Source organism: Epinephelus moara, chromosome 24 (assembly GCF_006386435.1).
Source record: "Epinephelus moara isolate mb chromosome 24, YSFRI_EMoa_1.0, whole genome shotgun sequence".
NCBI lineage: Eukaryota > Metazoa > Chordata > Actinopteri > Perciformes > Serranidae > Epinephelus > Epinephelus moara.
In genome coordinates this window covers 28,469,576-28,485,601 of record NC_065529.1, presented here as the reverse complement: position 1 = coordinate 28,485,601, position 16,026 = coordinate 28,469,576, and the positions used below count along the sequence as shown (strand labels likewise).

At 41.2% G+C, this 16,026-nt stretch overlaps 1 protein-coding gene across 1 annotated transcript; it reads left to right on the top strand.

The window, feature by feature from the left end:
- Positions 1–35: 35 nt before the first annotated feature.
- Positions 36–15,880, top strand: il17rc (interleukin 17 receptor C). The gene is made up of 16 exons (XM_050038891.1): positions 36–1,574; positions 4,703–4,769; positions 5,059–5,390; positions 5,705–5,945; positions 8,562–8,665; positions 8,766–8,874; positions 8,962–9,003; positions 9,109–9,224; positions 11,405–11,461; positions 11,548–11,608; positions 11,711–11,928; positions 12,204–12,257; positions 12,348–12,399; positions 12,506–12,601; positions 13,953–13,976; positions 14,066–15,880. The coding sequence occupies exons 3-16, from the start codon at positions 5,283–5,285 to the stop codon at positions 14,752–14,754; spliced, it is 1,971 nt and encodes a 656-aa protein (XP_049894848.1). The 5' UTR covers positions 36–1,574; positions 4,703–4,769; positions 5,059–5,282; the 3' UTR covers positions 14,755–15,880.
- The last annotated feature ends 146 nt before the right edge of the window (positions 15,881–16,026 follow it).

Here is a 16,026-nt window from a genome sequence, read left to right as displayed (position 1 = left end):
AACATTTTTTATGGTGGAGTACGGAGGATGTGTTGAGGAGTCTCACAGTCTGAGGAAAGTAGCTGCTTTGTAGTGAAGCGACACTGCAGTGGATTCTTCTATTGTTTGCCAGATGGCAGCAGGGTGATGGGGCTGTCCTTTAATATCTTTTAGACTACACAGGTACCTTACTAATATCACTGATGCTGTGTACCAGTGACATTCTGGGTGGTCGTAATCACTCACTGCACATCTCATGCCAAATTTTGTGTTTCCAGTCAGGATGCTTTTTATTGCTCCTCTGTCAAAGCTGACAAGAACTTGTAATAGGAATTTAGCCCTCTCAAGTTTTGCTTAAAAATATAGCTATTTTGACCGAATTTAAATGGCCCGTGGTCTGTCTTTCACAATATACTATATGTGGGGCGCCACACACATCATTAGTTAATCAAACCAGATGACTTTGCATTTTTTTCATTCACCCCAGGATGGCAGGACTGTCATAGAGTTTGTAGACATGTACTATGTAGGATCTATAAGCAAGCAAAAGTAATGTGTTTTCATAAACAGATGGTAAAGAAGCAAACTAATGGTTAGCTAACAGCAGACATGCCACCATTTTCTTTTTTTAAAAACCCATATGATGCAAGAAGGAGCTGGGCCTGAGGTATTTTCACATTATCTAATTTGGCCAACATTCAAAAGAGTTTGGACACCCCTGCTGTAGTCAAACCTCACGGTTATAAGTTATTAGTGGAGGCTACTATCTGTTGCAAACACATGTAGCTTATACAGGATTTACACTTACAGCTACAGCCTTTGAGCACAGCCTGAAGGACAATATCAACGTCTGTAGATATCTTCTATCACACTGAATTTACACCACATGATTGCAACAATATTTTTTTGGCCCAGTGGCCACAATATAAACTCGTTAGCCTATGGCATACACAAGCGGACTCTGCTCCAACTCCACCAATACAGTTCTTTGTAGAGATGGTCAATATTTATTCATTCATTCATTTTCCACAGCCACTTATCCTGCTGGGGGTCACGGAGGGGGGCTGGAGCCTGTCCTTGCCGATATTGGGTGAGAGGCAAGGTACACCCTTAAGTATTTCTGTTTAAAATAAGATGTTTGATTTTCTCCATATTGCCCAGCCCTATATCTATGATTCACATATTACCATCAATCACACACACAATATATAATTACTATGACAGAACTGCTCAACCAGTATTTCAATCTTCTATGGATTTACTCAGCGTTTAAGGCGTATACAGGATATAAACAGACAGGCAGAGCTTATTAGATGCTTTCAAGTCTTTAAAGCATTGAGAGGACAGATGTGACGGGACAGACAGAGAGCAAACAGCTCTTTTTACACCACTTGAATGGTTAGCAAAAAAGTAGCCTATGACTGTAATATAGAGGTAAGATGTAACAGATAAATTGTGGGGCTGCTAAAACTGGTATCCTACCCGCAGGCGCTGTGGTTCTCTGCTTCAGTGTCATGCTGATGCTCAGGTCCTCTTGGAAGCCGCTGGTCCGGTTCAAGTCGAGGTGGGACAGCTGAACTAACGGCTGTTGCCTGGTAAGGGCTACTGTCCTCCTCTTAGCTAGCAACATTAGCATGGTCCTAGCTACGTTCTTCACTCCCGAGCCGACTCTTAAAAAAAGTCGGGATAGTTTGTATATTTTTCCGAAGAACAATGTCTCTGCTGTCCTTTTCTTTTCAAGTAATTCGTTTTTGCTGCTCCACTGTGCCACCTTTTAATCCATATTTGTTTATTTATAACAAACTTTCCCACCGTTTCCGCCTTCCGAGTTCCCACGGTCACTTGACTCATCGTCGTCATCATGACACACACAGCCAGCGGACCAATCATAATATTTTTTATTTTATATTTAAATATCTTGTCCTTTTTTGTTAATAAAGTAATTCTGTATCCATTGATTCGTATTTTAACAAAAAATAATAATTTAAATTGAGTTTAAAAAAAAGAAGAAGAAGAAGAAGAAGCAGTAGACAGGGTGAGGCCACAGTTGGTGAGGTTTTGGGAGCCCCTTGAGGTTGGAAGCCCCAGGGCACTGCCCCACAGGGTCCGTGAATAATAGGCCCGGATAATCAATCAAATTATTGAAATTGTAATAAAGCCAAGTTCACTATCCAAATCCCAGGAGCTGCAATTGTTTTGATGAAGGTAAAATGTGTCACAACATGTTATTATAAATGGGCTACAGAGATGCCCCAGCCTACAAATCATATTCCAGATGTAAGGGAACATACTTGTTATACCGACCCCATCATTATTTATGTATTTTTTCAATAACACAGAAATTCAAAGTTTACCATTCCCATTAAAATCATGACTCATATTGCAACAGAGATTTTTATTTATTTATTTTGCATATTGTGCAGTCCTAGTGGATAATACGTGCTTGCTTCCTAAATTTCTCTTCATGTCAGGGGTTGCAGTCCAGGGTGTACAGCCTGAACAGGAGGGGGCCCTAGAGCACCGCCCTAAAATGGTCCAGTGGCTAACAGGCCCACACAATCAATCAAATGATCAAATTGCAATTTTTTCGCATATCGTGCAGTCCTAGTGGATAATCCGTGCTTGCCTTCAAAATTATTTGATTCCCTCCCAATATGAAGTCTTATTGTTGCTTTTAATTTACCGTTTTGGTGGTGTCGTGCACAAACTGTAAATCACAGTTCGCTTCAGGTCAGGGGTTGTTGTCCAGGGTGTACAGCATGAACAGGAGGGGGCTGATCACACAGCCATGTGGGGCTCCGGTGTTCAACATTTGAGCGGAGGGCATATTACCACCAATCCAAACTGGTTGAAGTCTGTTTGCAAGGGAATCCAATATCCAGTGTAGGCCACTCAAGCCCAGAGTGCTAAGGTGGCCAATCAATTTCATGTGGGAGAGTGTTTTGAATGCTGAGCTGAAATACAAAAATCAAAATTCTGTTTTTATTTTCAAGATGTGAGGGCTGAGTGGAGGCCAGTGGAGATGGCGTCCTTTGTGGATCTTTTTTTACTGAGGGTCCAGGCTGGTTGGGATGTTGTTGCAGGTGTGCTGGAAAACAAGTTTCTCAAAGTACTTCATCAGAATGGGGCTGAGAACCACAGGACAGTACTTGCTTGGACTAGACGCTGTAGACCTCTGTTGGTACAGGGTTGTCTTTTAAGTATGTGAGGACACTGTCCTGTGACAGTGATGTGTTAAAGAATTTCCCTAATGACAACAAATAGCTGGTTGGCACATGTTCTTGGTACACATCCAGGAATGTCAGCCCCAGTAGATGCACAGCTGCATAGCTGTGGGAAGATCTGGCTTTTCAAACCCTTTGCTGGCAATGTGACAATATTAGAAACATGACAATAAAAATAAAAAGTCTTGCATTCAGTACTTTATGAAAATAAAATATAACTTCTTCAATTTTATTTATGTCCCCAAGGGGCAATTGATTTTGCAGCAAAGACTAAAACAAATGGGTACAGTACATATATACACATAAATAGCACATTCCCAAAAAACAGTGAGCACTAGATCAAAAAGCAAGAACAATAAATAGAAACATGAGAGTATAAATACACTGAATATAAAGTGCGACATGTAACTCCTCCACAGCTAGGTAGGGGCTAGTTACCTCCCCTCTGGCCTGAATTAAGGATAGAGATGGCTGAAGGAATAAACGAGTGCTTGTACCTGTTTGTCTTAACAGGAGGGAACCTGAAGAATATTAGATATATAAGAATAATGGTGTTTACTCTGATGCATTGAACGAACACTATGTAGCAGTGCTGGTTCAAATACGTGGTGCCGGTTCTGCTTCACTTATTGTTTACTTAAAGGTAGTTTACCAAAGGCAAAAGAGCATGTCTCAATATAACTACTAACTACAGTGATCAGCTAAATGTGTGGTGAAATGTTTCAGTCTGAAATATTGCATTGTAAATGTATAAATCCTCATATAAATGGAAAGGCTCAGTGTCAGTGTGTCACAGTCACACTTGCAGTAAATACAGAGCTTAAGTAAACACACTGTCCACCTTTGCTGCAATAAAGTAACTCTCTCACGTCGATTTACAAAGTACACAATGGGCGATTGTTTTTCACTCTGGTTCTGAATACATTTCTAGAGAGTGATTAATCTGACAAGGGGATTGTATGTAGTTCAACATTATGTGGTCAAACCAGTCGAGCTGCTGCTGTGTGAGCTGTGTGTCATTGTCCTCTCCCACTGAACCGCAGTACAAAGGTATGTGGAGTCTTCTGAGCCAAGGTGATAAACTTGTTTATCAAGGCACAGTTTACCAAGAACTGCTAAAGGAGGGATCTTTGCCAAACACACGTAACAAGGCAAAGAACAAACAAGCTGTAAAGGCTTAACTGTGTTTAACATGCAGCTCTGTGCAAAAAAAAAGCTGCTTTAACCCAGTTTTTAAGGTGGAGTCTGATTAAGAGAATAGTTGTGGACTTTGACCCATCTAAGTTATGCTGGTTACACTGTAATGAGGAGCTCAGAGCAGGAAGTGTAAGAGTTATATGCAGGTTGATGTGGTGAGGGACTGTGCTGAGACTAAATCAGAGGTAGACAAACAGAAAGAGGGACAGAGTGGGAGGGAGGGACAGAGGGAGGGACGTCTCCTGAGTCAGGACAGTGACGTGCTGTATGATTCAACTTTCATATTACTCTAACACTTCTAGGTAACTCTGACCAGATGTACAGCTGATCTGAGGGGAGATACTTGCCTACAGTGGATCATTAAACACAGTAAGTCGCCTCGATGATATTTCTATGAGTTGACAAGTGTCATGTGATATCATTTCTGTTGTTATATTCATATACTCCTGTATTATGTCGTCTCACTGTTTGCTTGTGTAATGCTTGAAGGTGTTTTAAGAGGGGGCTATCAGTCCCCAGGTATCATAAGGGATTTTATAACTTGACAAATCAAGTTAGTGATACACCAGGGTGTTTATAATTGTTAAGTTTCAGGCACAGGAAACATAGGAGGCAGCTGTAGCTATACTTGTATTGATTTATGTCTCTTCTTCCTCAGGCCATAAGTGAAATCAGCCACAGTCACGCTCTAGCAGTTTGTCTCAGTTCACTGTCTTTCCGTGCCAGCGTTCACTTCCAGCCTTCCATCTTCAAGTTAATCTCCAGCCTGAAGTCATGAGGAAGAAGACGGTGGACTTGTTGAACAAGGTTGTCATGTCGTTTCTGGAGAGAGATGCTCAGAGAAAAATGCTGTAGGACTCAAAGCTTCAGTTCTTAGCCAAGATGTTTGTGCCTGGATGGATTATGTGGTGTGTCTTACTGACTCCACACATGTCAGCCCGTGGTTTGGAGATTTCTGGATATGACAGCCATGAAGTCATTTGCTCACAGGTACTGTTGAGATACAGTGAAGCACACATTTCCTGTGCTGCAGCACAGTACATAGGAGTTTTGTTGACAGATAACACTTTTAATTTCCGTCTACTGCTGCACTGATGTTTAAATTTCCCTTTGCTCTGATAAAGTGTTTTGTTCTCAAACATTTAATTAAGCAGACACAGGAACATGACCATCTGTCAGCTTGTCACAATATAGGGCTGTTGTGTATATAGTCCTCCGAACAGCAAATATTTACCAGTAAAATGTGACTCCACACATTACACATGTCGTTCTCATTCTCCATGTCAACTTTTGCCTCCTTGTAGGGTCTGTCTGATTGCACCATGAAGGATGAGCTGCCTCTTATTGTGACAGAGAGTAATGCTGTGGATGTCCGAAACCTGACTCCATCTTTTAAGCTTTGCTGCAAGGACACGGCGCCTTGTACATTATGTCTGGTGATAGACGCAGAGATCACCATCAATCCGGATAAAGACATGGAGGAGGAAGGCCACTCCGGGCATGATGAAGAGGATTACAGCGAGGAGATGGAGAGGAATCCAAAAGGTATAAACTAAGGCTACATGCAGCTCATTGTCATGTTATTACTTGTTCTTAAGGGACCATAGCCGTTGTTTTGTCAGTTGAGTCCTTATTTGAGCATACTGAGTTTACAGACTCTAAACAAAAATACAGATGATACTGATATGAGAGAATTCACCATCGAGAGAACAAAAAAAGAGGAACAACTCCCGACTTAAAACGCAGCCACAAAGTCACAAATACATCACATCCTGTCCGCTGGGACCCTTTAACCCCTCTAAGATGCTGTTAGGACGTTATTTACCCTGGCAATCATCATATTTCAAAGGCATGTCATGAGTTAAAGCCACTCTGTAAACTTCGGCCTGTGTGGGCTCTTTCAGTTGCGTAGAATAAGTCTGGCAGCGACAATAAAATCTGTACTGTACTCTCAGTCCAAACTCTGCTTTAATAAGGCCCTGTGGCACAAGAGATTTGTGCCCTGACAGACAAAGTTGTGGGAATCAGCAACCTTTACCATCAAAAGAGACATTGTTAATCAAAAATTGGGAAATTTTACAATGACAATATAAACCCCATTAACCCTCTCATACAGGTACTATACAGTGTACAGCAGCTGTCCCAAAAACCCTAAGGGGGGCCTCTTCTAGCTACCGACAGTCAGCCAGCCTCCTGTACAGCAATCTGGAAATCCATCGGTAAAAAAAAAAACAAAAAAAACTTTTTTTTTCTTCCTTTACCTCTGGAGGCACAGCCCGGAGTTTTTCGACTAACGGAAGTGCAGGGGCCTCGGCGATCACTCACACCCTTCACTTCCGGCGGTGCTCACAGGGAATCGCCGTGTTGTTTACAAATACTTAGGGTAGAAAACCAGCAGAGTTTAGCTATAAATATATATATATATATATCACATTTTTCACGTCATTATATCACCGTGTAGACTAACCTGATGTTTGTAAAGTCTATAAACACAATGACTGAACAAACGTTACTATTTCTGTGTGCACGTTTTGTAATTAATAACATGGTTATCGTAGATTAGTTGGGCTAACCGTTAGCTGTTAACGTTAGCCGTTAGCGGTGTCTGTAATAACCATAGACTGTATAAAAATAAGGTAATAACTCAATAAACGGTCCGTGAATAAAATATTTTTTCCAGCGGATATCTTACAATCTCTGTTACAACATGAGTGAGCTAGCAAAGCAGTTTTGTGTTGCTATGTGTGGTATTTATTCAGTTATGGGAAATCACGATGTCTAGAAAGCATCAGTGGCTTCACGTCATCTGTTAAAAGCCTCCCGTTGTCGGATACGATATGAAACTACTCCAGTTAGCTCAATCATGTTGTAACTAAGACATCCGCTGGAAAAAAAAAATAAAAAATTCACGTTGACGAGACGGCGTTTTGGGTGGAGCGGTCGCTATGGACGCGGAGCTTGCTGTTTCTATAGGTAAACATTTCCTGAGGACACCTGCACGTCTCGGCCATGCCCCCTCCATTGTGATTGGCTAAAGCGCAGCATCGTTCAGACTTTTGGATCACCACTACTCTTACTCCAGGTTCACACTGGATGTGGAAGTGCCTGGATTTGTTAATTGTCGCGGAGCCGCCTGTCAGCAGTCACCTGTCCGTTCACAGCAGGAGCTCTGTCTCTGTCTGAATGTGTCTCTGTTTGTGTCTGTCAGTACATTTACATGCACAGTTTAGTTGAGCTACACGTCAAAGCCCGGGGCAGAAACTGGTGAGCATGCGCAGATTACCTAGGTGGTTTATGGTGGTAGACAATACATTCAGTGTGTTTTCTTGCCACAGAATAGACCAGACACCGAAACTATTGCCACAGATTGCGAGCCAGCCTGGGCAGTCACTGCCACATCCAGTGTAAACAGCCCAATCTGTTAACATGGGCACCAAAAGCAAGTGTCCAGTGTGAACCCGACGTTACACTGACCATCCAGGCAGCTGTTGATTTAATTTCAGTTCAGTTAAACATGAAAATCAACTTGTAAAGTCTTTAAACGTCCTTACCTGCTTATAAAAGGCAACCCATCACAGTAATCACATCACTTTTCTTTCATGTTCTGTCAAAGTAACATTACCGTCACACAGTGAATAATAGCGGAAACTATTTTGAACAACATCCAAGATTTGACAGTGAGCTGCTGTAGAGCGTGTTGTGGGATGTTGGGAGGTCATTACTGGAAGAATGAATGGTTGTGGCAAGGTTATTGTGAAATTAACAGTAGTTTGTTTTAATGGTTTTAACGGTTGCTGTACTGCTCCTATGTTAATGTTCCCTTGAAAGCACTATAATACCTTTACAACCACAGAGGAAATAAAACAGTTTTCATCCTTGATAAGTCAAATTGGACAAATTATAAACTGATTAAAATGTTTTACTGTAAATGATTTTAATCTGGTGGAGTAAATGAGTCACAGTAAAACCCTATGGTGTGTCAACAGGCAGTAAAATACATGCACATATGTACAATATATGTTAAATATGCTCAGTTTACACTTAGTTAAAGTGTAAACATGGGAAATCACCAGTATGACTGTGCAAGCGTGGGTTTGAATGTGAAATTGAAGCACTGTTTCTACATGAGTTCTGAGCCCCACCTTTTCTGTGTTGCAACAGTGTCTGTGACGGTGTGTTACAGTGCAGTGTCTAGCATGCCCATGTGCAAGAAGGTGGAGTTTACGGTTAATCACACAGCTCTCGCTCAGCCAAACCAGGCAAAGGTACTGTCACTCCCTGTCCTGGAATATAAAGCCTGTACTGTCAGTATGAGTGTAATACACAGTCTTTTACACTCTCTGTGTTTGTGTGTGACTTTTACAGTTCTCCATGGTGATCACTGAGCCACCTGGGGTTTCCTACAGCAGTCATGTGATGGTTTATGCTTCTAAACCATCACATCGAGAAGTTGTTGTTCCCTCTCTAGATGAAGGTAAAGTAGTTTGTTCTTTAACTACACCTGTTAAACTCACACCTGGTGACGACAAGTAGTGACACATGCTGTGTTATCTGTCCTCAGTGTGCTCCCTGGAGCTGAAGGAACGTGTAGAGGAGTGTCGTGGTAAATAACCCCCACATAATACACGTGTTGGCTGTCTTTGTGTCGGTTTTTTCTGTGGTTGTCTTTGGGGAAATGAACCAGTTTCTTTTCTTTCCCTCTGTTCAGTGCCCAGACTCAGCAGTGTAATTAACACAGAGATGAATCGGGTGGAGCTGCAGTTTGGCAGGAATGAAAGCCTCCCCTCTGTGTGCATCCAGTATGAGCAGAATGGAAGATGTCAGGTCAGTGTTATATCAGTGTCTCATTTTGGTGGCGTTCAAAGTCTGTCATTTGAGTTTTTTGGTTTTGTGTCTGTTTGTTGTGTCTGTTTGTTTTTGCAGAGGTAAACAAAGTATTCAGATCCTTTGCTCAAACAAACGTAGCAAACACAATGTGAAAAACAGTAATGTATTCAAAGTACAAAGCATATTAGCAGCAAAAGTATTAAAAGTAGAAGTAACCACTATGTGGAATGGTCCTTTTACATTTTATTTTATTTATTTAACCTTTATTTAACCAGGAAGTCCCACTGAGATTGAAAATCACTATTACAAGAGAGACCTGGCCATCGAGCAGCCAATCAAAACACATTAAAAATGCAACAAATACAACATATAATACCTTTGCAAGCTACTATTCACTTTACACTGGAAGATGTTAAACTACAGTAAAGCTACCCTGGGAAGAAATCTAGCTTGGTTCACAAAAGCTAAGAAGAAAAAGTAGTTCAGCATACCTCGAAAAAAGAAAGATCAAATTGGCAATCTACATGTGATACAAAACAATAACAAAATATAATACAAAAAAGTCACACGCCAGCAAATAAAAAGCCACTCAGTAGATTTTATTGCAAAAAGTGCCCTCTTGTTCGCAGGTCATAAATAAACCAATAAACAAATAAATAAATAAAATGCCCCATGATTCATGAGAGTGTGCAGGTTCCCTACGCCCCTACACAGCTTATTGTGTTATTATCACTCAAGCATTGATATATAAGCAGGATGTTGAAGCTGATGGAGGTGGAGCCAATTCTAACTGCTTTGTATCCTGCAGTTTGATGATAGAAATGCTTCATGTCATATTTTGAGTTTAAACTGTTTGCAGAGTGATAGGTAGGAATGCTACTAATTATTGTGCCTGTTAAAATGTCAAAAAAGTGAAAAATATACAATTACAATTTCCAAAAGCTCAAGTCGACATATTCTAATTGTTTGTTTTGTCCAATCAGCAGTCCAGGACCCACATATATACAGTTTACTATCACGTATAATGAAAATATAGTCTTATATATATATAATTTAAAGGTTCTGTATGCAACATTCAGAACATTACTATCTGCTATGTAAAGATATAGTGGAGTAACAGCATCCTGAGGGAATGAAGTCACCCTAACTCTTTGTGTGCTGTAATCTGAGCTTCACAGTTTGTTGTGATAAGCAGGTCTGGCAGCGCATGCATGTTAGTGCATGTGTGTATACCACTGGCTAGCTCATCAACGCCGCTCTGCACCACACTCATATGCCAGTTACTGCTTATATCAGGAAGGCAATGTCACAGTGTCTAGTGACTACCCGGTTAACATTGTTAGCTCTGTCAGCACTGTTGCTGTTGTTTAGCACTGCTTATGGTGTTAGCACTGTTAGCTGCTCATAGGCACAACCACCTTCACGTTGGGAACAATGTGCAGACAGCTCATTACTCTGAATTTCGCATCAAGAGCCTTTAATTTTCTGTTAGAAATTCGTGAGAGTGGCAAAAATGGAAGTCAAGTAAATACAAGTACCTACAGTACTTTAGTTAGGGACTGTTCTTTACTTATAAGGAGAGGGGTGTGGCTGAGGTGTGACTTGCACACCTCCCTAATGCCACAAATATTTTTCCTTAAGCCTCCCTGAGTAACTTGGGGAAAATACATGACCTTCCCTCCACCATAAATTAGTTGTGAGATTTTAAAAATGGACCTTTGACGTTTAAAAGTTAAAAGTTGAAGACAAAATCCTGGAGTTGAAAAAAGCCTTGTTTTTTACTTTTGTTGTGCATGCTGGTTAGTTTGTGCAAAGAATTTGTTTTTGTTCGTTTTTTTCTCTCAGAAGTTTTTGTTCCACACAATATTCTGCACACAAAGACAGTCGGAAATTCAAAAATCAATTTTTACCGTTTCTGGCTATGATAAATGGTGTCATTTTGACAGTTTTTAAAGAAAACATGCCTTCCAAAGCCGGCAGTAAAATAAATGCAAAATACAGCCATTTAAAGTTGTGTGCCCCTCCCCTAAGCCAAAAAAAGTGCTCCCCAGTGCTTAAAAAATTATTTGACATGCTTCCCCCTCATAAGTAACAAACAGTCCCTAAATGTTCCTAATTCTTCACCGCTGGTTTCTCTCTCTCACTAAAGCCATGATGTGTTCAACGTTACTTTACAGAAATGGAGCAGGACGACCATCCCACTGGACTCTGTGACCCCCTGCATGTGTCTCAAGGTACCATCACTCATACATCATGATTCCTTATGTGGCCACCTTATGTTGTATCCAAACAGACCTATATGACTGATATGTGTTTATAGGTGTGGGATGAGGATGACCAGAGGTCAAGGCGCTCTCTCAGCTGCCCCTTCACTAACACAGGTAAGAAATCTCATGGTTAATTCTTTCAGGTCTCAGTTTGCAGGGTGAGGGGGTGGGCAGTTTATCTCTAGTGTGCTGATATTTCTTATGTGTCCATTCCAGATTTCCTCCAAAGGAACGTGTGGCAGAATGTGTCAGTGTCTGTAAGCCAGGGTCAAATGATCAACCACCACATGATGCTGCTGTGGAACCTGTCCGCCCCCTGCAGGCTGGAGGGTGAAGTGTGGCCCTGCTTCAAAGAGAGCAGCTGCCGGGAGATGAAGGGCTTTAGACAGCAGCTGGCAAATGGCACATGGAGACAAAACAGCAAGGGGTTGTGGGTAAGAAACTTTATTACTGAGTTTTGTTGCCCCTCATTTTAAGCCTGTTTGTTAACTACAAAGTTTCCCTTTTATTTCCACAGTGCTTTAAGTTTAAATAAAGTCATCTTATTCCACCTTGTCTGACAGGGTCTATTATGTGTTCTGTAGCTTGCCGTTAAATCAGATGGAAATATTTATATATTATATAAATATATGGAAAATATATATATAATATATTACACAGCACGAGTGTTTAATGACTGACCCAAGATTTATAATTGTCTCCTCTTCAGGAGAAAATGGGGGTGTTTGAAGATATCAACCTGCAGCTCTCACCATGTGTGATGGTAAAGTATACGCAACTGTCCTCCTGTAAGTCATATACATGCTTTGTTACTGATGTTGAATAACTCATTTATGTTTATCCATTCATGCAGGTGAAAGTAAAAGGAATGGGACATGAGCTGGGTCCGTTCTGTTTTCAGAACAGTGAGTTCTGACACAGTTTATCGTTACAGAATTTAAATATCTTACTAAAATACTGTACATCACCTGATTCTTTAATATGTGGGTTTTTGTTTTGTTGTACTTGCAGCTGACAGGCACCGCTGGAGTCTCCTGGTTGTTGGTGTCATGCTGCTGGTTTGCTCGACTGTGCTCGTAGTTTATCTCCTTCATGACTTCGTCAAGAGTGAGTTTTATTCATATTTTTTCTATTTGCATTAAAGCTGCAGTTGGTCACTTTTTTTACAGATAATTTTTTGCCATATATGCTGAAACCATCACGATATTCAGACAGTATTACACGAAACAGATGTTGCTCTGCCTACTTGTATGGCTTCTAATTGCGTTACCGTGCATGAAGGAAAACAACCAATCAGAGCTGAGGAAGCCTGTGATGCAGCTGTCAATCATGTCAATCACTGCTTGTGCACTGCTGTCAAACTGAATCAAGACTCTGTTTCTGCATTGCCTATTTCTCATGTAAAATGTTTTCAGAAACTTATTTTAGTGTACTGTTTACCTGTAAAATGAGACCGTTTATGAGGGTGCGTTCTGAATCGCATGCTTTCTCTTTTTACTTTTAGTAGGTGGTGCAGCTGCCCTTTAAAAATATGTACTGTTGTACGTAGTAAGCACACAAACTACTGTCTCATAATGTAACGGCCTGAACTGTGAGGCTCTTGCTTTTATATTCGTTAACTTGGAGATAAAACAAACACCATTCCAGAGTTCTCGAGAGACGGAGATCAACCCGTAGAGCTCTGCTGTTGTTATTTTGCAATGTGCGTAGTTCAACTTTAAAATTATAACTGCACAGATTGCAGATTCGAACATATTATATTTTGGACAGTGAAATTACAGCTGCAGTTCTCTGTCATTGTTATTTCTATAGTTATGTTCTTTTGTTGTTTGTAATATTTGTTCACTTAAACAATCAATATTCCTATTATTACTGTTTGACTGGTCATTAGTTACTTGAATGCGCCATTATTACAGCTTCTGACAGCTGTCAATCTGTCATCTGTTTGCAGATGGTCAGAATGGTCAGAAAAGCATGCTGGCTTGCAAACTGCAAAATTGGACCGGATGTAGTAGAACATCCTGGTATTTTTGGCATACTGCATTTGTCATATCATGTACTGGGACATACTAAATCTTTTTCTGGCATACTGTATAGTATGGTAGTATGGATAGTGGAATGCAGTCAACTGGCAGCTGCATCAGAGACTTTCTGTGTGCTGCAGCTGATTCTAGGAAATGCCATTATAGGCACTACTAGGAGGCAGAGGAACATCATTATTTTTTTTCTCAGATTATCTGTTTCACAAACTTCTGTCTGGATATAGTGACAGTTTCAGCAAACGACAAAAAGTTATTGCTATAAAAGTTACCAACTACAGCTTCAAGAGTGTTCAATATGGAAGAATACAAGGACAAACATGTTGTATATGAAGAAAGACAAAGCAGTGTCTAATTTCCCTGTAGTGTATTTCTAAGCCTTCATACATTACATTAACTTAATTTCCTAACTTTTACAGAATGTGTGGGGCGCTGCCGTTATGGTGAGTGAGTATTTTCTTGTAAATCTTCTACTTGAAGTCACAATAGAACAACTCTCTGATGTTTATCCCCTTGTTCCTTCCCTCTAAAGTTGGCAGAGAGGGTCATGTGGTGCTGCTGAGCCCCCCTGATATGGACGATGGTGTTTCGGAGTCAGTGTGTCGACTTGGCTCCCAGCTCCGTACCCAGGGCTTCAGCGTGTCTGTGGACCAGTGGAGCAGAAAGGAGCAGTGCAATCTGGGGCCTCTACCGTGGCTGCACTCACAGCTGCTGGAGCTGAACAGCCAGGGTGGCCGAGTTGTGCTCGCCTTGACCCCCAAAGCCTTGAAGAAAGTGGAGGAATGGACCCGTCTGAGCAAAGACGTTATCAAGACGAAAGGGGAAGACAAGGGTCTCCCTCAGATTTGTTCCCCTTACTCTGATGTGTTCACGGCCTCCCTGTGCCTCATTGAAGCGAACAAGCGGCTGGGCAGAGCCAATGAACGTTTCCTTCTGGTGAAATTTGACTCCCATCACATCAGTGACGAGAGTCTACCAGAGCTTTTTCAAGGGCTGCCCCTGTTCAAGTTTCCCTCTAAGACCCAGGCTCTCCTGTCTGCGCTGACAGTGGGAGGAACAGAGAGGGCATCAGGGAAAAGGACATGGACAGGGTGGAAATGGAGTGGCTCAGATGGATGGAGAGCAAGGACTAAAGAGGAACAAAACCAGCAGAAGGACTCATGCGGTAAATATGTTGGAGATGAGAAAAACTTGGAGACAAAGCCTTTGAAGTGCCCATAAATTATTGTTGCACATTATCGCTGCTCTGCTCATATGAAGGATACGTTAATCCAAACTGTGGATGAGACTGGACATTATTAAAGGCTGGCAATGATCTATATTGTGGTTATGTCCACCAGGCAAAAGACTGGAGGAGATCGTGTGTTTGTTCGTGCATGTGTGTGCGTGTCAAACTACTGGACCAGTCAGCCTAATATGTTGTATGCACATGTACAGTGTAAGTGTATGCTCAAGGACCTCTTGTGGTTGTGGTGATTAACACTTGTGGAAAAACCTGTTTGACTCTTTTACACTGTCACTGACTCCACACTCCTCTTAACCAGCCAGTAGGGGCTCATTTTGGGCCTTAGCATCTGCAGATTAACCCAATATGTCATGATCCACTAAAGTTAGGCACATGACGAGATGAATTACACCCTATTTTTGTTTTCTTCACCACCATCTTGACTGTAAGGGAGCCAATAGGGATAAGTCCTCCACAGTCCTTCTGCAACCTGGGTTTGTTCTGTCTGCCGTATGGCATCATACCACACCGGCAGCATGTCAGAGGCGGAGCGTTTTCCCATGAAATGACCAACAACAATACATTAGTTCATCTCTTCCAACTTTACTTCCCTGTCTGGAGTTTTCAGCCCCAAACCCGTTTATATTTACCAAATATGTTAAGTACTTTCCTAAGGATCTGCTGGACTGGACACTGTAGTCTTTAAGCAAACATTACAATACAAGTAAACAGTGTATTTGTTGGGGACTATTTTTCAGCTGTGACGGTATGTATTGACTGTATGTGCTTGTGAACATCTTAGGCAGCAGGATGTATTTATGGACCTCAAATATCACTACTGTGAATGTAATGAAGTGTTTTTAATAATTTAAAAAACAACGGAAGGCTATGGCAAAGAGGAATAAGTTATATCAGGCTGTTTATTTTGGTCCTTTTTTTGTATTTGTTCATTGTAAAAAAATATATATAAAAATACATATAATATGAGGCCTATATATGAAATATGAAAAGGTTTCTCCTTTAAGCTGCAAAATGTTTAACCTAAAATCACACAGACTCGTTATATCCATGTACTGTATCTGTCAGCACTTGTCTATAAATAAATGTGCTTATTTTTGTGCACAGCAGATCTCTGGTTGTGATTGGCCAGCTCTCAGGGAGGAGGGTGGATCTTACTGGTGCGATACAGTGTCAGTTTCAGGACACAGAGGAGCGCTTGTTAAGTGCTTTAGCATATTTTGGAGGGGCGGTGCTATGAGGGTGTTGCA

What these genes read in the sequence shown, in the direction of transcription:
- il17rc (XM_050038891.1), top strand. Translation starts at nt 5,283, where the DNA reads ATGTTTGTGCCTGGATGGATTATGTGGTGTGTCTTACTGACTCCACAC. An exon ending in AGCAGAATGGAAGATGTCAG is followed by an intron (nt 9,225 to 11,404) that starts GTCAGTGTTATA and finishes GTTACTTTACAG; the next exon opens with AAATGGAGCAGGACGACCAT. An exon ending in CTGCCCCTTCACTAACACAG is followed by an intron (nt 11,609 to 11,710) that starts GTAAGAAATCTC and finishes TGTCCATTCCAG; the next exon opens with ATTTCCTCCAAAGGAACGTG.